At 43.4% G+C, this 24915-nt stretch overlaps 1 protein-coding gene across 1 annotated transcript; it reads right to left on the bottom strand.

Annotated features, from left to right (window-relative positions):
• Window positions 1-618: 618 nt before the first annotated feature.
• On the bottom strand, window positions 619-6421 carry LOC125384218 (mediator of RNA polymerase II transcription subunit 15-like). Its single transcript, XM_048402745.1, has 7 exons — window positions 6262-6421; window positions 5958-6089; window positions 5352-5528; window positions 5048-5179; window positions 4559-4880; window positions 1169-1381; window positions 619-1024 (listed from the first exon to the last, which is right to left on the bottom strand). Exons 1-7 carry the CDS (start codon window positions 6419-6421, stop codon window positions 619-621), a joined length of 1542 nt encoding a protein of 513 aa, XP_048258702.1.
• Between the last annotated feature and the right edge of the window lie 18494 nt (window positions 6422-24915).

Below are 24915 nucleotides of genomic sequence, written 5' to 3'. Positions count from 1 at the left end.
TCCTGCTGTCTGGTTCTAATGTCTTGCTTTTGCTGTCTAGCTCCTGCTGTCTGGTTCTGCTGTCTGGCTGGCTCCCGCTGTCTGGCTCGTGTTTTCTGGGTTCTGCTGTCTGCATCCTACCGTCTGTCTCCTGATGTCCGGCTCCTGCAGTCTGGCTCCTGTTTGGCTCCTCCTTTCTGGCTCCTGCTTTCTAGCTCCTGCTATCTGACCCTGCTTTCTTGCTCCTTCTGTCTGGCTCTGCTTTCTGGTTCCTACTTTCTCGCTTCTACTTTCTGGTTCCTGCTGTGTGGCTCCTGCTTTCTGGCTCCTGCTGTCTGGCTCCTGCTTTCTGGCTCATGCTGTGTGGCTCTTCTGTCTAGCTGCTCTTCTCTGGCTCCTGCTGTCTGGTTCCTACTGTCTGGCTCCTGCTGTCTGGCTCCTGCTGCCTGGTCCCTGCCTTCTGGTTCCTGCTTTCTTGCTCCTGCTGTCTGGCTCCTGTTTCCTGGCTCCTGCTGTCTGGCTCCCGCTGTCTGGCTCCTGCTGTCTGGCTCCCGCTGTCTGGCTCCTGCTCTCTAGCTCATGCTTCCTGGCCCCTGCTTTCTGGCTCCTGTTTTCTTGATCCTGCTGTCTGGGTCCTGTCTAGCTTCCGCTGTCTGCCTCCTGGTTTCTGGCTCCTGTTGTCTGGTTCCTGATGTTTGGCTCCTGTTTTCTGGCTCCTGCTGTCTGGCTCGTGTTTTCTGGCTTCTGCTGTCTGCATCCTACCGTCTGTCTCCTGATGTCCGGCTCCTGCAGTCTGGCTCCTGTTTGGCTCCTCCTTTCTGGCTCCTGCTCTCTGGCTACTGCTATCTGACCCTGCTTTCTTGCTCCTTCTGTCTGGCTCAGCTTTCTGGTACCTACTTTGTGGCTCCTACTTTCTGGCTCCTGCTGTGTGGCTGCTGCTGTGTGGCTCCTGCTGTCTGGCTCCTGCTGTGTGGCTCTTCTGTATAGCTGCTCCTCTCTGGCTCCTGCTGTGTGGCTCTTCTGTATAGCTGCTCCTCTCTGGCTCCTGCTGTCTGGTTCCTACTGTCTGGCTCCTGCTGTCTGGCTCCTGCTGTCTGGCTCCCGCTGTCTGGTTCATGATGTCTGGCTCCTGCTGTCTGGCTCCTACTCTCTGGCTCATGCTTCCTGGGCCCTGCTTTCTGGCTCCTACTGTCTGGCTCCTTTTTTCTTGATCCTACTGTCTGGGTCCTGTCTAGCTCCCGCTGTCTGGCTCCTGGTTTCTGGCTCCTGTTGTTTGGCTCCTGTTTTCTGGCTCCTGCTATCTGGCTCCTGTTTTGTAGTTCCTGCTTTTTGGCTCCTGCTGTCTGGCACCTGCAGTCTGGCTCTACTATCTGGCTCCTGTTTGGCTCGTATTTTCTGGCTCCTGCTGTCTGGCTCCTGCTATCTGACCCTGCTTTGTTGCTCCGTCTGTTTGGCTCTGCTTTATGGCTCCTGCTGTCTGGCTCCTACTTTCTGGCTCCTGCTGTGTGGCTCCTGCTGTGTGGCTACTGCTGTGTGGCTATTCTGTCTGGTTGCTCCTCTCTGTCTCGTGCTGTCTGGCCCCTGCCTTCTGGCTCCTGCTTTCTATATCCTGCTGTCTGGCTCCCGCTGTCTGGTTCCTGCTCTCTGACCTATGCTTTCTAGCTCCTGCTGTCTGGCCGCTGCCTTCTTGCTCCAGCTTTCTGGCTCTTGCCGTCTGGCCCCCGCTGTCTGGCTCCTGCTCTCTGGCTCCAGCTTTCATGCTCCTGCTGTCTGGCTCGTGTTTTCTGGCTCCCGCTGGCTGTCTCCTACTCTCTGGCTCCTGATTTCTGGCCCCTGCTTTCTAGCTCCTGCTGTCTGGCTCCTGCTTCAATCTTTATTTCAAGTACTGAAAAGGCCATAGGCCTATAGTACATATATACATACAGTAGCAATAGGTGCAATAGGAATTACATATATCGTAACAAAATATCACATCTATAGTGCAGAGGATCTGATGTTCATTGCATGATATATATACATTGAAAGATATTTTGTGACTGTTTCATTTTGGGATGACATGAGGATATAAAATTTGTCTATTCTAGGATTCAGATAAAAATATTTATGTATGTATTCTTTTCTGATATTTGCATACAATGGACAGACTAGCAAAAAATGGTATTCATCTTCTATCTCTTGGCAAGTACAATATTTACACAATCTGTTTTCCCTTGGTATCGCTAAATATCTACCTTTTTCTATTAGAAGGTCATGAGAACTACATCTGAAACGGGATAGTGTTGTTCGGAATTTCTTAACATTTATATCCAAAAGATATTTTTCGGTCAGAATGAATGATTTAAAACAGGTGTAATGCTTTAACTTATTATGTAAGTTTAGTGAAGAGTACCACTTTTGAAAATACATATCTTTTAGCCTTTGTCTTAAATTATATATGAAACGATCGGGTACTGTTACATGTTGCTCTCTCCAAATGTACTCATACCCGCAAGATTGGAGTATCTTTTTGACACCCGAGGCCCAGTTATTTTTACCTCTGCGATCGTAAAGATTCACCATGTTATAGCATTTCTTTGGGAATCTGGTATTTGGCATTTTAAGCAATTTTATCCAATATTTTATTACTTTTATGTAACTGAATATATACATTGGGTATCTCCCACATTCCCCGTAAACTGTAACATTTGGAGTGTTGGAATTTACTCCTAAAAATCTTTTATACGCAAATAGATGTACCTTCTCTATTGTATCATAGTTCTCTAGGCCCCAGACTTCAGCACCATAGAGTAAAATAGGACTGATCTTAGTGTCGAAAATCTTAGAGAATGTTTCAAAGCTAATATTTCCAAGGGGTTTTAGGTTTTGTAAAATGCCAATTAAAATCTTTTTGGCTTGTAGTGCGGCTTTGTTGCAATGCAGCGACCAAGTAAGTCGATTTGTAAAATGTACCCCCAAATATTTGTAACTTCTTACAACCTCAAGTTTTTCACCTTTATATAGCCATTTTTCTCGTTTTGATAATTCCCCTCCATTTTTGAAAACTACAACCTTTGTCTTATCGATATTGACCTTCAATTTCCATTTGTTACAATAATACTCAAGTTCATTTATTAACTTTTGAAGTCCAGGTACTGTGCTCGAGAACATAACTATATCATCAGCAACAAGGAGTAGGAAAAGTTTAATAGTTTCTGGATGGAGTTGGATACCCTCGTTACAATTTTCAGATATTTGTATCGAAAGTTCATTATTGAAAAATGAAAACAGGAATGGACTTAGAATACATCCTTGTCTAACCCCAATATTACAGTAGAAGGAATCAGATAAGGTGTTATTGTTTCGAACACAGACCTTCACATTGTGATATATACAACATAGTAATTTACCAATTTTAGTACTGATACCTTGAGATTTGCAAAGGGACCACAACATGTTTCGGTTAATTGAGTCAAACGCCTTAGCAAAATCAACAAATATAGGATACATTTTTTCTCCTTTTCGTGCTAAATATCTCTGTACAAGTGTCTGCAATACAATTACATTATCAATTGTAGAGTATCCATGCCTGAAACCGGCTTGTGCTTCATCTATCTTATTAAAGGAATCGGTCCAAAATACTAAACGTTTGTGTATAATACTGGTAAAAATCTTACTGAAAACACTCAAAAGAGTTACACCCCTATAGTTATTGGTGACATTAGTTGATCCCTGTTTGTGCAAAGGAATTATTATCCCCAGAGTCCACAGTTCTGGAAAATAAGTCTTTTCAAGCATAACGTTAAAAAGAATTTCAAGGTAGGGGAGGAGAATATCGGACGAATATTTAAAAAATTCAGGAATCAAATTATCTTCACCAGCTGCTTTATTGCTTTTTAAGTTTGCGATGCTTTCTGAAATTTCATTTCTTGTTATAGGTGAATCAAGAATATCTGAAGTTAACTGACAAAAAGAGTTATCAAATACATTCCATTCGTCGATATCAAAACATCTTTCCTCGTTCTCTGTAGAAGTTGAAAACAGATCCCTGAATTAGTTAAACCAATCATCAATTGGAATATTGTTTTGTGTATAACGATTAGTATTTAGCCCTTTAAGAGTTGCCCAAAATTGTTTAGAATCGCGTATACAATGTTCAAGTTTTTCCTGTTTCTCTTTGAAAAAATTCGTTTTCTTTTCTCTGCATACACTATTATATTTATTTCTAATATAATTATACTCATATAATGAGTTATTATCCTTTTTTCTCCTAAAATTGTTTAAATATTTACATCTTTCCTTTTTGAGTAGCTCACATTCACGGTCAAACCACTGTTGACTAGATGTGTTAGAAGTACACACTCTTTTCATGTCGCTTGCTGCCGTGCACAAGGCCTCTGACATGTATCTAACACTTTCGTCTATATTGTGTAACACTTCGTCAACAGCCTTTACTAATAAAGAGTAGCTCCTGCTTTCTGACTCCTGGTGTCTGGTTCTGTTCTCTGGCTTTTGCTGTCTAGCTCCTGCTGTCTGGTTCTGTTGTCTGGCTGGCTCCTGTTGTCTGGCTCGTGTTTACTGGCTCCTGCTGTCTGCATCCTACCGTCTGGCTCCTGATGTCTGGCTCCTGCAGTCTGGCTCCTGTTTAGCTCCTCCTTTCTCGATCCTGCTGTGTGGCTCCTGTTTTCTTGATCCTCCTGTCTGGGTCCTGTCTAGCTCCTGCTGTCTGGCTCCTGGTTTCTGGCTCCTGTTGTCTGGTTCCTGTTGTCTGGCTCGGTTTTCTGGATCCTGCTGCCTGGCTCCTGTTTTCTTGATCCTCCTGTCTGGGTCCTGTCTAGCTCCCGCTGTCTGGCTCCTGGTTTCTGGCTCCTGTTGTCTGGTTCCTGTTGTCTGGCTCCTGTTTTCTGGCTCCTGCTGGCTGGCTCCTGTTTTGTAGTTCCTGCTTTTTGGCTCCTGCTGTCTGGCACCTGCAGTCTGTCTCTGCTATCTGGCTCCTGTTTGGCTCGTACTTTCTGGCTCCTGCTGTCTGGCTCCTGCTATCTGACCCTGCTTTCTTGCTCCTGTCTGGCTCAGCTTTCTGGTTACTACTTACTGGCTCCTACTTTCTCGGCTCCTGCTGTCTGGATCCTGCTTTCTGGCTCCTGCTGTGTGGCTATTCTGTCTAGCTGCTCCTCTCTGGCTCCTGCTGTCTGGTTCCTACTGTCTTGCTCCTGCTGTCTGGCTCCTGCTGTCTGGTCCCTGCCTAATGGTTCCTGCTTTCTTGCTCCTGCTGTCTGGCTCCTGTTTCCTGGCTCCTGCTGTCTGGCTCCCCCTGTCTGGTTCATGATGTCTGGCTCCCGCTGTCTGGCTCCTGCTCTCTAGCTCATGCTTCCTGGCCCCCGCTTTCTGGCTCCTACTGTCTGGCTCCTGTTTTCTGGCTCCTGCTGGCTGGCTCCTGTTTTGTAGTTCCTGCTTTTTGGCTCCTGCTGTCTGGCACCTGCAGTCTGTCTCTGCTATCTGGCTCCTGTTTGGCTCGTACTTTCTGGCTCCTGCTGTCTGGCTCCTGCTATCTGACCCTGCTTTCTTGCTCCTGTCTGGCTCAGCTTTCTGGTTACTACTTACTGGCTCCTACTTTCTCGGCTCCTGCTGTCTGGATCCTGCTTTCTGGCTCCTGCTGTGTGGCTATTCTGTCTAGCTGCTCCTCTCTGGCTCCTGCTGTCTGGTTCCTACTGTCTTGCTCCTGCTGTCTGGCTCCTGCTGTCTGGTCCCTGCCTAATGGTTCCTGCTTTCTTGCTCCTGCTGTCTGGCTCCTGTTTCCTGGCTCCTGCTGTCTGGCTCCCCCTGTCTGGTTCATGATGTCTGGCTCCCGCTGTCTGGCTCCTGCTCTCTAGCTCATGCTTCCTGGCCCCCGCTTTCTGGCTCCTACTGTCTGTCTCCCGTTTTCTTGATCCTGCTGTCTGGGTCCTGCTATCTGACCCTGCTTTCTTGGTCCTGTCTGGCTCAGCTTTCTGGTTACTACTTACTGGCTCCTACTTTCTCGGCTCCTGCTGTCTGGATCCTGCTTTCTGGCTCCTGCTGTGTGGCTCTTCTGTCTAGCTGCTCCTCTCTGGCTCCTGCTGTCTGGTTCCTACTGTCTTGCTCCTCCTGTCTGGCTCCTGCTGTCTGGTCCCTGCCTAATGGTTCCTGCTTTCTTGCTCCTGCTGTCTGGCTCCTGTTTCCTGGCTCCTGCTGTCTGGCTCCCCCTGTCTGGTTCATGATGTCTGGCTCCCGCTGTCTGGCTCCTGCTCTCTAGCTCATGCTTCCTGGCCCCTGCTTTCTGGCTCCTACTGTCTGTCTCCCGTTTTCTTGATCCTGCTGTCCAGGTCCTGTCTAGCTCCCGCTGTCTGGCTCCTGGTTTCTGGCTCCTGTTCTCTGGTTCCTGATGTTTGGCTCCTGTTTTCTGGCTCCTGCTGTCTGGCTCGTGTTTTCTGGCTTCTGCTGTCTGCATCCTTCCGTCTGTCTCCTGATGTCCGGCTCCTGCAGTCTAGCTCCTGTTTGGCTCCTCCTTTCTGGCTCCTGCTTTCCGGCTACTGCTATCTGACCCTGCTTTCTTGCTCCTTCTGTCTGGCTCAGATTTCTGGTTCCTACTTTCTGGGTCCTACTTTCTGGCTCCTGCTGTGTGACTCCTGCTTTCTGGCTCCTGCTTTCTGGCTCCTGCTGTGTGGCTCTTCTGTCTAGCTGCTCCTCTCTGGCTCCTGCTGTCTGGTTCCTTCTGTCTGGCTCCTGCTGTATGGCTCCCGCTGTCTGGTTCATGATGTCTGGCTCCCCGACTGGCTCCTGCTCTCTAGCTCATGCTTCCTGTCCCCTGATTTCTGGCTCCTCCTGTCTGGCTCCTGTTTTCTTGATCCTGCTGTCTGGGTCCTGTCTAGCTCCCGCTGTCTGGCTCCTGGTTTCTGGCTCCTGTTGTCTGGTTCCTGTTGTTTTGCTCCTGTTTTCTGGCTCCTGCTGTCTGGCTCCTGTTTTGTAGTTCCTGATTTCTGGCTCCTGCTGTCTGGATCCTGCTTTCTGGCTCCTGATGTGTGGCTCTTCTGTCTAGCTGCTCCTCTCTGGCCCCTGCTGTCTGGTTCCTACTGTCTGGCTCCTGCTATCTGGCTCCTGCTGTCTGGTTCCTGCTTTCCTGCTCCTGCTTTCTGCTTCCTGTTTCCTGGCTCCTGCTGTCTGGCTCCCGCTGTCTGGTTCATGATGTCTGGCTCCCCGACTGGCTCCTGCTCTCTGGCTCATGCTTCCTGTCCCCTGATTTCTGGCTCCTCCTGTCTGGCTCCTGTTATCTTGATCCTGCTGTCTGGGTCCTGTCTAGCTCCCGCTGTCTGGCTCCTGGTTTCTGGCTCCTTTTGTCTGGCTCCTGTTGTTTTGCTCCTGCTTTTTGGCTCCTGCTGTCTGGCACCTGCAGTCTGGCTCTACTATCTGGCTCCTGTTTGGCTCGTACTTTCTGGCTCCTGCTGTCTGGCTCCTGCTATCTGACCCTGCTTTCTTGCTCCCTTTGTCTGGCTCTGCTTTCTGGTTCCTACTTACTGGCTCCTACTTTCTGGCTCCTGCTGTATGGATCCTGATTTCTGGCTCCTGCTGTCTGGATCCTGCTTTCTGGCTCCTGATGTGTGGCTCTTCTGTCTAGCTGCTCCTCTCTGGCCCCTGCTGTCTGGTTCCTACTTTCCTGCTCCTGCTTTCTGCCTCCTGTTTCCTGGCTCCTGCTGTCTAGCTTCCGCTGTCTGGTTCATGATGTCTGGCTCCCCCCGACTGGCTCCTGCTCTCTGGCTCATGCTGGCTGTCCCCTGATTTTCGGCTCCTCCTGTCTGGCTCCTGTTTTCTGGCTCCTGCTGGCTGGCTCCTGTTTTGTAGTTCCTGCTTTTTGGCTCCTGCTGTCTGGCACCTGCAGTCTGGCTCTACTATCTGGCTCCTGTTTGGCTCGTACTGTCTGGCTCCTGCTGTCTGGCTCCTGCTATCTGACCCTGCTTTCTTGCTTCTGTCTGGCTCAGCTTTCTGGTTCCTACTTACTGGCTCCTACTGTGTGGCTCCTGCTGTGTGGCTCCTGCTGTCTGGCTCCAGCTTTCTGGCTCCTGCTTTCTGGCTCCTGCTATCTGACTCCTGCTATCTGACTCCTGCTTTCTTGCTCCTTCTGTCTGGCTCAGCTTTCTTGTTCCTACTTTCTGGCTCCTACTTTCTGGCTCCTGCTGTGTGGCTCCTGCTTTCTGGCTCTGCTGTGTGGCTCTTCTGTCTAGCTGCTCATCTCTGGCTCCTGCTTTCTGGTTCCTACTGTCTGGCTCCTGCTGTCTTGTTCCTACTGTCTGGCTCCTGCTTTCTGGCTCCCGCTGTCTGGTTCATGATGTCTGTCTGCCGCTGTCTGGCTCCTGCTCTCTGGCTCATGCTTCCTGGCCCCTGCTTTCTGGCTCCTCCTGTCTGGCTCCTGCTTTCTGGCTCCTGCTGTCTGGCCGCTGCCTTCTGGCTCCAGCTTTCTGGCTCTTGCTGTCTGGCCCCCGCTGTCTGGTTCCTGCTCTCTGGCTCCTGCTTTCATGCTCCTGCTGTCTGGCTCGTGTTTTCTGGCTCCCGCTGTCTGGCTCCTGCTATCTGACCCTGCTTTCTTGCTCCTGTTGTCTGGCTCTGCTTTCTGGCTCCTGCTGTCCGGCTCCTACTTTCTGGCTCCTGCTGTGTGGCTCCTGCTGTGTGGCTATTCTGTCTGGTTGCTCCTCTCTGTCTCCTGCTGTCTGACTCCTGCTGTCTGGCTCCTGCTCTCTGGCTCCTGCTTTCTGGCCTATGCTTTCTAGTTCCTGCTGTCTGGCTCTGGTTACTGGCTCCTGCTGTCTGGCTCCTACTGTGTGGCTCCTGCTGTCTGGCTCCTGTTGTCTGGCTACGGCTTTCTGGCTCCTACTGTCTGGCTATCCTGTCTGGCTGCTCCTCTCTGTCTCCCGCTGTCTGGCTCCTGCTGTCTGGCCCCTGCCTTCTGGCTCCTGCTTTCTGCCTCTTGCTCTCTGGCCCCCGCTGTCTGGCTCCTGTTCTCTGGCTCCTGCTTTCATGCTCCTGCTGTCTGGCTCGTGTTTTCTGGCTTCCGCTGTCTGGCTCCTGCTCTCTGGCTCCTGCTGTCTGGCTCCTCCTGTCTGGCTATTCTGTCTGGTTGCTCCTCTCTGTCTCCTGCTGTCTGTCTCCTGCTGTCTGGCTCCTACTTTCTGGCCTATGCTTTCTAGTTCCTGCTGTCTGGCTCTGGTTTCTGGCTCCTGCTGTCTGGCTCCTACTGTGTGGCTCCTGCTGTCTGGCTCCTGCTGTCTGGCCCCTGCCTTCTGGCTCCTGCTTTCTGGCTCTTGCTCCCTGGCCCCCGCTGTCTGGCTCCTGTTCTCTGGCTCCTGCTTTTATGCTCCTGCTGTCTGGCTCGTGTTTTCTGGCTCCCGCTGTCTGGCTCCTGCTCTCTGGCTCCTGATTTCTGGCCCCTGCTTTCTAGCTGCTGCTGTCTGGCTCTGGTTTCTTGCCCCTGCTGTCTGGCTTCTACTTTCTGGCTCCTGCTGTGTGGCTCCTGCTGTCTGGCTCCTCCTCTCTGGCTCCTGCTGCCTGGCTATTCTGTCTGGCTGCTCCTCTCTGTCTCCTGCTGTCTGGCTCCTGCTTTCTGGCTCCTGCTGTCTGGCTCCCGCTGACTGGCTCCTGCTCTCTGGCTCCTGCTTTCTGGCCTCTGCTTTCTAGCTCCTGCTGTCTGGCTCCTGCTTTCTGGCTCCTGTTGTCTGGTTCCTGCATTCTGGCCCCTTCTGTGTGGCTGGCTCCTGCTTTCTGGCCCCTGCCTTCTGGCTCCTGCTTTCTGGCTCCTGCTGTCTGGCTCCTGCGGTATGGCTGCTGATGTCTGGCTCCTGTTGTCTGGCTCCTGCTGTCTGGCTCTGTTGTCTGGCTCCTACGTTATGACTTCTAATATCTGGGTCCTTCTGTCTGGTTCCTGCTTTCTTGCTCCTTCTGCCTGGCTCTGCTTTCTGGCTCCTGATGTGTGGCTCCTGCTGTGTGGCTATTCTGTCTGGCTGTTCCTCTCTGTCTCCTGCTGTCTGTCTCCTGCTGTCTGGCCCCTGCCTCCTGGCTCCTGCTTTCTGGCTCCTGCTTTCTTGCTCCTTCTGCCTGGCTCTGCTTTCTGGCTCCTGATGTGTGGCTCCTGCTTTCTTCCTCCTGCTGTCTGGCTCCTTCTGTCTGGCCCCTGCCTTCTGGCTCCTGCTTTCTGGCTCCTGCTTTCTTGCTCCTTCTGCCTGGCTCTGCTTTCTGGCTCCTGATGTGTGGCTCCTGCTTTCATGCTCCTGCTGTCTCGCTCGTGTTTTCTGGCTCCTGCTGTCTGGCTCCCGCTGTCTGGCTTATGCGCTCTGGCTCATGCTTTCTGGCCCCTGCTTTCTATCTCCTGCTGTCTGGCTCCTGTCTAGCTCCTGCTGTCTGGCTCCTGCTATCTGACCCTGCTTTCTTGCTCCTTCTGTCTGGCTCTGCTTTCTGGCTCCTACTGTATGGGTCCTACTGTGTGGCTCCTTCTGTCTGTTTCTGCTGTCTGGCTCGTGTTTTCTTGCTCCTGCTGTCTTGCTCTTGCTGTCTGGCTCCTACTTTCTGGTGAAATATTGCTCCTGATAGTAAACATCATCGCTCCATCACTCCTATACTGTTTGGTATTTACATATGCAGAATAAATCTTGAATAAACACAGGTAAACCGGTAAATGTGCTAAAAAGAAGGTGCAAGGACGGCGACTGTCCAGGCAGACTTATGTGCGACGAGGGGAGATGCAAATGTCCGCCGAGATTACGTATCAACCCTGCTGACAACACCTGTATCAAGAGTAAGTCAAAACTGATACACAATGACATATCGTTACTACAACTGAGGTTTTACAAGTTATTAGGTTTTGTTTCCTTATCAATGATCCACAGTTTTACAAGCGGTCGTACCTTCAATAGCCATGAGATAACCACTGTTTAATTTGTGAGAACAATATACGGCGCCTATATCTCCTCATATTTTCCTCCAGAAATGGGCTCACATTCCAGATCCGTAGGAATCATGTTTCTTAGTTTGACGGTGTGGTTGGGGTAGCCAAGCGTTCGCTCGTCAAGCCGAGGACCAGGGTTCAATTCCTCACATGGGTACAGTGTGTGAAGCCATGTCTAGAGTCCCCCGCCGTGATATTGCTGGATTATTGCTAAAAGCAGTGTAAAACTATATTGACAGTATCATATCCTGCTCGTGTGTTTTAATAATGTGATACACGTCTAAGATCTGCGTCAAATCAGGCCTACCTAGCTGACACGTCATGATATAACTAAACAAATGTTGAAGCGGTGATAACCTCACTCACTCACCAAGATTATGTAATCATCATTGTTTAAACATGCTAATTGTGTGCTGTATGCGATATACATGTATACTGATGACTGTTTCAACATTGATTTCTATTTTTTCAAGGTTGTGAAGTGTATGGAGATCGATGGACGGTGTACAAAGGACTTTTCACCACACATTCAATCCTTGGCAGATTCATGTATGGCAATATAAAGAGCTGTTGCCGTCAATGTGTAACTATGACCTGATTCACCTGCACCGGTTACCAATACAATGCCAAAACATCTGACTGTGATCTCTTGGGGTCGGACTGGATTCATTTCCCTTTAGTCACTGGTAAAAGAAAGCCAAACCTTTGGTACTTTGCAACTAAAGATTGCGCTTGAAGACTGATGTAAATAGTATCTGTATATTTCAACCCTTCCAGCGAAATAGTGTTGAATCAAATAGTGTTGAATCAGCTTCCCAACCATCGCTGGTCTGTATCACCCAGCTTGTTAATTTAACGGTTCATATCAGTGACGACAATAGTTATGTCGTTCTAGGTTACGAATTGAATTCATTTCGGGTACTCAATAAAAAAGATTTTGTTGGTGTTTTTTCATGATGTATTTTATAGGCATCGGAGGATTGGGTATAGGGGTAGCTGTGTCACACGAATATCTCACAGGGATGTCTTTGGTCAGAAGGAGTCACTTAAACGTGCATTGTGACGAATATAATAAACATATGGACAATTTTAAAAATGATGTTTAACATTTCCATGCAAGCTCCGACGTTCATACAGTTTGGCCCTCACTCTATGAAGGTTCATACTCCAATGAACTCACACAAAGTGAAGGTCAATTATTTGATGAATACATTTGTAGCAAACAAACTACACAAGATGTTCCTGTACAGCAAGTTGCGCATACATACTCTCACGTCACCTCTCTGTTTGAGGACCTCTTTTATTCCGCGATACAGCTAGTAATTGTATGGTTTTCAGTGCCAACATGAAGCCACACATACTAAATAAAATTGTGCTTTGATGTAGGCCTATGTCATTCCAGGTGAAAAATAGTGATATACAAATTATAAGAATTGACTTCAACTTTATGTGAGTTCATTGGCGTATGAACCTTCATAGAGTGATGACCAAACAGGACATGAACGTCGTTGGAAGCTCCAACGCTCATACTGTGAGGGTTCATACGCAAATGAACTCACACAAAGTGAACGTAAATCCTTCAATGGACACAATCTTTCATAACGTACTAAATCCAGCTTTCTCCCTTCTTCAATGAATAGATCATGCAATACGATAGGCTGGCATGTAACAATCAGCAAATAAATTCTCAATAGGACTTCATATTTCTGTACATTTCGAGTTTAACAAAATGAGCAATATTTTCAAACCAAACTTGATTATCTATGGCGACACATTTGTCTTTAAAGCTAGAAAAGAATTTACTGATACAGCCATACATAACCAAAGCCATACTTATTTTTACAAACCCATAGTGACCAAAAAGTACGTCCACCTCAGCCATATGATGCTGGTACTCAAAAGATCTTTTTAACAAAATACACATATTACCCTGCTGATACAACATCCTTACCAAATACATTGTTATCCTGACAAACTGATTAACCTGAAGAGAAAACGCCCCAACTCACCTCTAGCTACTATTTCCGGTAAAGTTCTACCCAAGTGTAAAATATCTTTCCAGAAATTGTCACGAACACGTGATACAGCTGGTGACACATGACAGCCCCAAACTTAAGTACCATACATTAAAACTGGCACAACCTTTCCATCAAATATGTGCAATACATTTTCCTACGGCAGATTAATAAAGTTATGCATAATAGCCCTCTGATAACCTTCAAAGTCTGATCAGAGAGAACTGTCTGGGTAACATACCACGAACCTGAGCTTGAAACATTGATACCCAAATACTAACAAGTTGATACGATTTATAATCTGTCTTCATCAAAATAAAACTTTTCATATTTCCTTAGCCTACCTGTCTTTCTAAATACCATTATTTTAGTATCTTCCACATTTAATTTAGCTGCCATTTATTACAATATTTAGAAAACCTATCCAACCTCCTCTGCAAACATACTACTGTCCCTTCAAACATATCGTCGGTAAATAATAACATCAATATTTGAAGAAGACCTATCTCTAAACATCTATGGCCATTCTCTCCCATGAATCAAAATTTTTATTTGGTTTAAACATATTTTTATTTCAAAAGAAATCTGGATCGGTAAACAAGCAAAACTTTCTTATGTAAATACCTCTCCAGCTGTTTATATATGAGTGAGTGAGTAAGTTGGGTTTAACGCCGCTTTTAACAGTATTCCAGTTATATCGCGGCGTGTTAGCTTAATGTGGGAGGAAAGCCCGAAGTGATGCTGGCCTCAGACGTTTACCACTTCGGTGAAACCCACGAGCGTGGGTATGTTGCTGACAAACCTAGAAACATAATCGGGGCGAACCGGGATTCGAACCCACAATCATAGGTTTCTAGTGTGCCCAAGGGACGCAACTCTGCACAGCGAGTCGCGGCGTCTTAGACGACTGGGCAACCCGTGCCCCCCGTTTATATATGAGATAGTGGTGAACATAAACATACGGATTGCACAAATGAAATACATGAAGCCAATACATTGAAGCAAGTGGTGTCTGTAAAATTAAATAATGCAGTTTTCAATTACTACATGCATGAAAAATTAAGCTACTCAAATCTTTTGATTTTGACAAAGAAATCGTGAATTGATTAAAGAATAGTTATGTTTGTAGAACTGCTGACTGATGTACTGCCATATAATATCGTTTTTACATCATGCCCATGTGTGTAGAAATACATAGTGTTTCTTATAGTATAGTACTTTTGACAGGTGTAGAAAAAGTAGATTGCATCTTCAAAGTGATATCCACAATATCATTTACGTAAAAGAAAAGAGAAATGACGACATCGTGCAAAACCTGGCGGACACTAAATATACAATCAGAACAGTTAGTCATTTAATGAGATACAAGACTTAACATTTTGATACATATTTCTTATCAATCGAAATAGCTTACCCTTAACATTGGAATTCCATTATTTTAATAAAAGACCACTTCTAGAAACAGAATCATCCCTTTAGAGGAAAAAACTGTATTATCTGATTCACACCACTGACACTAAATTTGTTTACGAGTCCGATTTACAACAAGACCGGTACGTGTAGTTTTACATACACCAGTTTTTGCTAAATTGTTCAATGATGTATTGATATCACTGTGTATCCAACACAGTGATTTATCTGTGTGCCAGGATCTTGGAATGACTGTTTCGTTTATTGTTGTTACTATGCGCCTATGATATTGTTCAGAGAATAAGTTTGCGGTTTGCAAAGTGGACTGAATTTGCTTAAACAATACTGTGACAAATGGGGCATCAATGTTGATATATCAATGAAAATATAGCCCTGTACTTACCTCCAATCCCTATATATCTCCGGTTCACCAATATCAACGACATTAAAATCACTAATACTAAGTTATGGATGTGAGATTTGGGGGTTTATGGAAGCACCAGCTGTTGAAAGAGTGCATCTGAAGTTTACCAAACAAATATTAAGAGGTTCTCAGTTGTTATGGCGAGAGGTATATCTTTTTGGTATTAAAAGCTTTGTTCAATAATACTCTTTATAAACCGGAATAAGGACAATAGATGTACATATGGCGAACACGATGAGCGACCAAACATTATTCATAAGTTATCTTAATACATATTTCATATGCCAAAAGTTGGAGATAATTATCATTTTATATGTCCATAAGCTAACATTGAAATATACCTGTTACCTATTTAATCACCGCTTGATGGTCGTGGGTCTGGTCTTTGGGTGGGTTAGGGGAGGGGTGTGTGGGAGGTAACAATCTGTCTCTGCTACAAACATGCACATATAGTCCGGTTCAAAATTATTGTGAATTATAATGTCATATTCAAGGAAGCATACATAAAATATCAATATTGACAAGTGTTTAAAATTGAGGTATGGTCAAAGGGAAGCAACTCTTCTTCAATTTTAGGAGTCGCAAATTAGAGTTATCTCCCTTGATTATGGAGCAGACGACTTTTCCTGATATATGTCAGAAATTAGTGCAGAGGAGAAAAGAAGGTTGATTCTACAGCTTCATGATGAAGGCATCACTGATGCTAGTACATTTGCAAAGAGCACAGATACTCCTCTTTCTACAGTGTATAGAGTGAAGAAGAATATTGAGAAAGGAGCGGGGAGACCTCAAAAACTGGTGTTTGGTGATCGTGTGAGACTGAGTATTTTGGCTTCTAAAAACAGAAGGGCGAGTATCTCAAATATCCAACATGAAATGGTAAATAGAGGGACAGTAAATGTATCCAAATCTACAGTAAGAAGAAATTTGATTGAACTTGGATGGGAAAAAAATGGAATTGCCTTTCTGCTCTTGAAACAAGAACACAAGAAAGACGTGTAGAGTGGTGTTTGGCGCATGAAAACTTTGACTGGAACAGTGTTATTTTCACGGATGAGAGCCCTGTATGGGTGTATCCTAACAATGTTAAAATGTGGACGAAATGTCATTCCGTTCCATTGTACCAGAGACCAAAGTACAGTCCGAAGTTTCATGTTTGGGGAGGAATATCTTCACTTGGAACGACGCCCATGTGTGTCTTTGAGGGTAATTTAACCAGTGAAAGGTATACAGATGCAGAGGTTTTTTTAATGGAAATACTTGGATTTTGCAACAGGATAATGACCCCAAACACACCGCAAGACATGCGCGGCAGTGGTTTGTGGACGACAATGTGACCGTTTTGGACTGGCCTAGCTACAGCCCGGACTTAAATCCTATAGAAAATGTGTGGGGACTCATGAAAGAGTCGTGAACCAAAAGGGATTGATAAAAGTTGATGACATGAAGCGCGAGGTGGTGCGAAATTGGGACTCTCTCACCCACGAGACTCTAACCTCTCTCATAGGAAGTATGCCCAATCATATAAAACTGTGTTTTGTAGCAAATGGTGGTCTGCTAAAATATTGATGTTAATGTGATGTGATTTAAGAAGGTTTGTGCTCACTTAAAATATGTTATATTTTTTTAATTTTTTTTTTTTTTTGGGGGGGGGGGATTTTCATATTTACAATTTTAAAGATTTTTCAATTCTCAATAATTATGACTCATACTGTAAGTATTTTTGTTAATATTTTATACTGTGGCCTTTGATCACTCTTGGTAGACTTGACAAAGTTACATCCAGCAACGTCAGTACATTTCCTCATAATCTTCAGTTTGGTTTTAGGAAGAAGCAGGGTGCAGTAATGTCCTTGAACTTTTAAAAAAAGATACCCGTGAAGATCCGGGTTAGAATAGGTCTTCAGCTATCCATGCTTGCCGTAAAAGGCGCCTATGCTTGTCATATGAAGCGACTAACGGGATCGGTTGGTCAAGCTCGCTGAAATGGTTGATGCATGTCATCGTATCCCAATTGCATGGATCAATGCATATGATGTCAATCACTGGATTATCTGGTCCAAACTCGATTATTTACAGATCGCTGTCACAAAACTGAAATATTTCTGAGTGGGGCGTTAAACAACAAACAAACAAACATATTATATCATACCATTGGGATCATTAGCAAATCTGATATTGTAATCACGATTGTTTGCGAAGCTTGTGAAATGATGACGTTGTCCGAATTCTCTCTTCCTTGAAATGCATCTAGCATTCTCTTCTCTGGGTTTTCTTCACACCGCTTTGCTGCTCGCATATTAAAATATGCATCATTTAGATTTAGATCGTCATCCTTCCATAATGGCTTCATATTAGCATTAAAACTACCCTCAAGAATACACTGTGTGTGGCATCTAATTATATAACTTTCATTCCACTCTCATGGTATTGCGTGTCTCAATACCATCGTGTGTAGTACCCACATAGTCACTATCTGTACCAGATAACAGTTTATTTAGAGAGTTTTGTAAGATAAATGTTTATCTTGTGATGACGTAACAACCTTTGACATGTCAGCGTTGATGTCTTAAAGTAGAAGAGTATCACATAACTTGTCTAGTTCCTTGTTGTACGTCGATTTCACACTGCCAGTTGAGGGAAGACGACAGCACATAACATACATATCAGATGCACGCGGCCGATGTCATCTCACAGCTGAAGGGCGGACGTTCACATGAACCAGAGTTACCGATACAATATGTATCAAGGACAGATCCCATTTTTTATAGGTAGGGATTCAAAATATCAAACTCCTTCTTTAGATAACGATACAGCATACAACTAACTAATTTTGGTTTTTAAAAGGGGGTTCTGGGACTCGCCTATGCAGCTATAGCACAGTTAGACGAGCTAGTTAGACATTGTGCATTCCACATGGATCTGTTGTTCTGTTGTAGAGCAATACCACCAGAACAACGTGCAGAGTGGCTGCTGTCATCGCGCACATACACATAAACCGCATAGTGGTCGGGGACCGTGAAGCCCATTCAATCTTTGAGCACGTTATTAGCACATGTATAAATGGCAATAGATTCATTTATTGTTCGTTAATTACACATTATTACAATTGCATTAATCATCTTTTTACCGTCGTGGTGTATAGTCTCGGCGTGTGATATCTTCAAGCCAGAAATACTCGTCCTTCCTCAAAACGTCATAGTCCTCACGACTCATGTTACCTGCACTGCATGAGTCTCTGTTCTATCGACGCGTGCACGTTCTTTCATACATCTCTTGTTGGTAACACATATTCCAAGCATATGAGCGTATTCAAACATGGTGTTTTTCACATCTTAAAATGGTTTATCTGCATATAATTTTGATAAGACTATCCCCTTAATACGCCAATGTACTGCACTTTCTAAATGTCTTAAAGATTCAAGTAATGAACATATTGTGTGTACCTTCTCCTCTGCTGATCTGTGTATCTGACGGACTGTTTGGGGAACTGACGGTTCTGGAACATTACTTCTGGGAGGTTGTTTTGTGACGTCCCTCGATACAGAGGATTAGAACATGTGCATTTTCGTTGAACTCCAATGTATATCCAGTGTCACCGTTACTGCCAGAGTGTCTTGGGCGAGTGTCTTTTGTTTCAATGCACGAAGTAATATTCCTGTTAGGCAATACATCGATTTCAGATCTGGTCCCAAGACTAGGTCTGGTAGGATTGGTGTCTGGAATGACGACAGTGTCTGTTCAGCTGGAATATTGTTGTGTGCGGCGTGAAACACCAAACTGAAGATCTGAAGATCTATTCTTCCCTGATCTTCACGGGTCATAAAAGTTGTAATTACTGTGTTGGTGTAAGCTTTAAAATATATTTCGCAATATAATCGAATCATGGCTGCTAGCATTTCACATCAAACAACTGTATGACAAGAGGGATGACTTCAACTTTCCCTCTATGTCCAGCAGTATTGCGGCAGCTGCAGCCTTTGATGTCTACATTTCACAACTTTTAAGATACAATCGAGCACGCTCTTTGTACGAAGATTTCAAAGTGCGTCATGGGCCTATTGCTTAGTAGTTTTGCCATCAAAGTTACCACTGTCAGGGCCTCAGTAAAGCTTTCAAAACGTTATGTGGTAGACTTTAAGAGGAACTTTCCGAAATCAGTGAAAAAAATTATGCAATTCCAAATTGAGATTTGCACTATATGTTCCAATGTTTTTTCGGGTGATTAATTGACTTGTCTTTGCATGCGTTTGTGACGGTGCCACCAGTGCTACAGGATACGCTCACCCATTCGCTAACACCTGGTGTCATCACTATTTGATAGTGGTTAATAAGCACATGCTCATGAATCGTAAAATCGTGTTTTCTTGTGGTCTTGTGGCCTTTCTTGTGGAAAGAGTTTTGTCGCTTGTATTCACATTACTTTTACTGGCTCACTGGCACTTACTTGTTTGTTTAAAACTGTGTGAGTGGCGGGTGCTACGAGTAAAACAGGGCATCCTAAACCTTTTCATGAACACCAGCTGTGATCACTAACGTCCAGTGATCCATTCATAAATTGTCATCACTCTTCTGTCTTTTATACACTATGGAAATATCTTTTAAACATATATTAGAAACTGGTTATTCTCTGGCGTTGGCGTTTTAAATTTAGAAGCGGCACAGACAGCCCAGTGATCTACAGTGTCACCATGTTACTACACTACACTAGCCGTGCCACCATCCTCTGTTAGAGGTTCGAATCCCAGATTCGCCACGAATAGGACCTGTGGTTTGTCGTCACAATATCCTTGCTCACTGGCTTCAGTGATAAAAGTGTTTTGGTATTTATTTTAGCCATATCCATACATTAGGAATAATAACTAAACTTACGATCAGTCTGGTTACAGAGCTTTATTTCATGGTGCTCCAACAATGAAGGCGTCCTGTGTGCCTTTTGACCTGCCGAGAGTCTTTCCAATCCAAATACTTAAAAAGCATAACATATACACACTTTCGTAAATTGACATTTGTAGAACTTTCCATCCTTGTATAGTATATTTAAAACTCTTTTCTGAGGTTCATCTTAAGACTAATTTTATATCTATTTATAACGAACTGAAACAACTTTGTCTTGTCAATATAAAACAATGATTTCTGTATTGGCACATACGTTTAAGTAGCAAGGTCACAATGAGCATCCAAGATAACCTTGATTTCCTTCATAATCCACAGAGCGCAAACTGTCAAATGTTATAATAAAATATAATACTTGATGTTTTGTGCCTGCAGTTATTGCAATAGGTAACTTGTGTTCTGCTTTGAACACAAAATCACTCTGGTTTTTAAAAGCTTCCCCTTTGGTTGTCATTCTACAGACGCGCATTGGGGCCACTGTGGTGAGAAACAGCAGCTATCTCACTTCGCAGACAACCATATCTCGAACATAGCTATCATGGTTATACGGCAAACACTCGTGACTGTCCAAATTACATGACACGATTTCAGCTGTAGCCTCAGTAGCTATTGTCATGATGCCACGTACATGACAGCTCTTACATTTTGAACAGGTAGTGGCTGGTTGCTATCCATGTTCTCCAATTTGTGCAGTTCATGGAACCCAGATATTTTCTCGAACCCACTCTGTATGACCAACAGCCTTGAGACTATCAATTAACATTAATACACGTAATGTTTATGACCATCAATGGTGATTCAGATCATCTATATTCGTTGGATGTTTGTTTTGGAGCAGAATTACGACTGTTACATCCGCACATAAATTGACAAAATCACATGGATGTGTATCATGTATAGATTACTCAATACGTCACCGTTGGAGACAGATTTTTACGCAACGTTATTATTTCAAAACGAATCGAACGAGTGAAATAAAAACGAAGGATCTGACGGGGACAGCTCTAGTTATATTTACGCAAGTAAAGTTTGCGCATTTTCAAATTCAGTGTCATTTGTACAGGGAGCGTGTACAAATACAACATTCGTAGGGGTGCGTCAACCACAGACCTTCCTCAACGAATTGATAATATAGCGCGAATCTTCCACGAGGACAATGATAAGAAACTGAAAACTAAAATCTTTTTGATGTCACCCGAGCCAAAACTATGATCAAGCTGAACGCATGTGATATATCTGGCTTTCTATTATCAAACTCTGCTAAGTGTATGCGAGGGGTCTGACAGAAGAACCTGTGATGTAGGATATTTGGTCAAGTGACACAGATAATGAAGCATCAGAGCTCAACGTCACGGCATTACATCGGTTGGTCCAAGGGAGGTTACTTTCATTTGCAAGTTCAAGATCGCAAGTAAAGTGATGATGATATTGCGACAAATTGTGTCTTTTATTAATATTGCTCTGAATCTTGATAATTCCATGATACATTACTACAACACAGGGCTGAGATCCCGTGTAACTCTCGATTTCAATATTTCTTTCCTACTTTTGCGCAGTAGATCAAAGGCTAATTAATGCATGAACCTCAGACATGACAAATTAACGGAAACTAAGGGAGTGTGCTATAGAATCAAGAAAGAGTTTCCTGGGAATGAGTTTTCTGTCTATGCGACGCTCGGCTTATGTATCTTAATGTGTTGCGTGCATACAGGGAGGATAATAAATTGATTTGCCAAAGATACGGTTTGACAACTCGTCATTGAAAATTAATAATGGAAGTAAAGAACATACATTTAGTGCTGCAAATATTGACTTTTAATTGTTTTAATATGCTTTATTTATTATTTATTCCCATATTTTATTTATGCTGTACATCTCCTTTAATTAGACTACATGTAAGGTATAAACAAAGTTTAACCTTTCGTTAAGGAGGTTTTAGGAAAGAACATTTCATATCTAAATTACCTGTACAGTTGTATATTACAACATGATCTTGCCAAAGTATCCTGCCTTAGGAAACCATACAGATGACCCTACCTGAATCGTGCTGATGTTAAAAGTCAATTCGGCGTGAGAGTTTAAGTGTTGAAAACAAGTCAAATATTTTTGCATCCAATGACAGTAACTCTGGCATATTTGACACTTTCCTTGACAAGTGAAATTGAGAATCATACTTGGCACGTGACTTGACATATTCCTCTTTTAGACCAGCCAAAATAAGGTTTCACTTGGAACAAATTGCAACAGAACTTATTTCACTAGAATGCATTTTTATAAGGTCCTGGAAGCAACATACTCAAAGTCCCAAACAATCCAGGTTTGGGAAATATGTCTTATTTGCATAATTCAATATGGCCACCAATTATCAATATATTTCGATATTTCAGATGAGGTTCAATGTTTTGATGAAAAAAGGGTGTGTTGTATTGCGAAATAGCCATACCATCAAATTGATCAGATGTTTATGCATTGTCTGTCCCGGGAGGAAAGCAATAACAAGTTGGCAAAGATGTTTGACTGAGAGAAACAATAATTTGTACTTATCATTGTAAAGCATTTGTGATTATCGGCACAAACAGAAGAAAAATATTTGCAAAGTGCTCATATTATCAGTCAGTACACATGGACAAGCAGATAACGAAAATCCAGATATGATAATATGAAAATAGATACACACTATAGACCCGTGAAGATTCCGGGGTAGAATAGGTCTTCAGCAACCCATGTTTGCGTAAAAAGGTGTCAATGCTTGTCGTAAAAGGCGACTAACGGGATCGGGTGGTCAGGCTCGCTGACTTGGTTGATGCATGTCATCGATCCCAATTGGGTGGATCGATGCTCATGATATTAATCACTGGATTGTCTGGTCCAGACTCGATTATTTACAGCCCGCCGTCATATAGGTAGAATATTCCTGTTTGCGGTGTTAAACAACAAACAAACCAAATTATAGGTTAAATTCAAAATTGTTATCGTCATTATGTTAATCTTTTTGGACTGATAATGAATAGCGATTGACTCTTTCAGGTTATATGTCAAGTATATTGTGCTTATATGATTGTCACCCCGTGAAGATTCGAGTTAGAATAGGTCTTCAGCAACCTATACTTGCCATACGAGTCGACTATACTTGTTGATAAGAGGTGACTAAGGGGATCGCGTGGTCAAGCTGGCTGAATTAGTTGATGGATGGCATCGTATCCCAATTGACATCAATCACTGAATTGTCTGGTCCAGACTCGATTATTACGGACTGTCATCATGTAGCCGGAATATTGCTGAGTGCGGCGTTAAAAAAAACGAACAAAAAATATTGTGATTATCAGAGAGAAAGTCTTAAATGCAGTAAAGAGTCCACTAGCTTGTTTTATTGACGGTATGTGACAATCACACCATTTGAGAGTTATCCGCCTTTGTATATTGTCACTGGGATAGACTACATTGTTCCAGCTGTTTCCCGAGTTTAGAGTTTCTAGAAAGCGGACATTGTCTTCATGTATACAATATTCGAGGCCATCAACGACTTAGCCTGCAACTTATCTGCTTCCCCACAACCTTTCAGCCTTCCATCGAAAATGTTTCCTGGATGCAAGGATAGAGCACGTGCCTCATTCAAGACTTTCAGATGTGACACTTTCTCGACATTCGAGACTCAACTGACGTGTGTCATAGTCCTGATATATATTGCTGTGACTGCAATATTGAAACTTTCCGATTATAAACCTATTCCTGCGTGTGCGAATATAATTTGTTAATTATTCATTGATCGTGTGTGGTTATTTACAGATTTCACAATTTATTTATCTGAAAAACGATTTCTGGATTAAATCTACAAATATGGCAAGGAATATTATGTAAAACTTTGTTTTGTATATGCAGAACATTTCAGGGATGCTTCTTGTCCCTTCACAATAAAGAAGTTGTTATCCATGATATTCATGACATTCTACTTTAACATATCGTCCGATCGTCAGTAAATGCCAAATTCCATTGGAACAACGTCAACAGGCACTGAAAATAAGCATGGTACATATCCAGTGAGATATTTCCGATGTAATAGTTGGTCAACAAGCACTGAAAATAAACATGGTACATATCAAGTGAGATATTTGCGATGTAATGGTTGGTCAACAAGCATTGAAAATAAACACAGTACATATTCAGTGAAATATTTGTGATGTAATAGTTGGTCAACAAGCACTGAAAATAAATATGGTACACATCAAGTGAGATATTTTCGATGTAATAGTTGGTCAACAAGCACTGGAAATAAACACAGTACATATTCAGTGAAATATTTGCGATGTAATAGTTGGTCAACAAGCACTGAAACTAAATATGGTACACATCAAGTGAGATATTTGCGATGTAATAGTTGGTCAACAAGCACTGAAAATAAACACAGTACATATTCAGTGAAATATTTGCGATGTAATATTTGGTAAACAAGCACTGAAAATTAACATGGTACATATCCAGTGAGATATTTGCGATGTAATAGTTGGTAAACAAGCACCGAAAATAACATGGTACATGTCCAGTAAGATTTTTGCGATGTAATAGTTGGTCAACAAGCACTGAAAATAAATATGGTACACATCCAGTGAGATATTTGCGATGTATTGGTTGGTCAACAAGCACTGAAAATAAACACAGTACATATTCAGTGAGATATTTGCGATGTAATAGTTGGTCAAGAAGCACTGAAACTAAATATGGTACACATCAAGTGAGATATTTGCGATGTAATAGGTGGTCAACAAGCATTGAAAATAAACACAGTACATATTCAGTGAAATATTTGCAATGTAATAGTTGGTCAACAAGCACTGAAAATGAACACAGTACATATCCAGTGAGATATTTGCGATGTAAAAGTTGGTCAACAAGCACTGAAAATAAACATGGTACATATCAAGTGAGATATTTGCGATGTAATAGTTGGTCAAAAAGCACTGAAAATAAACATGGTACATATCCAGTGAGATATTTGTGATGTAATAGTTGGTCAACAAGCACTGAAAATAAACATGGTACATATCCAGTGAGATATTTGCGATGTAATGGTTGGTCAACAAGCATTGAAAATAAACACAGTACATATTCAGTGAAATATTTGCGATGTAATAGTTGGTCAACAAGCACTGAAAATAAATATGGTACACATCAAGTGAGATATTTTCGATGTAATAGTTGGTCAACAAGCACTGGAAATAAACACAGTACATATTCAGTGAAATATTTGCGATGTAATAGTTGGTCAACAAGCA

This window comes from Haliotis rufescens, unplaced genomic scaffold, assembly GCF_023055435.1.
Source record: "Haliotis rufescens isolate VD_foot unplaced genomic scaffold, xgHalRufe1.0.p SCAF_29, whole genome shotgun sequence".
Lineage (NCBI taxonomy): Eukaryota > Metazoa > Mollusca > Gastropoda > Lepetellida > Haliotidae > Haliotis > Haliotis rufescens.
Note: the sequence above shows the minus strand (reverse complement) of the source record. Positions and strands in the feature narration are given on the sequence as shown.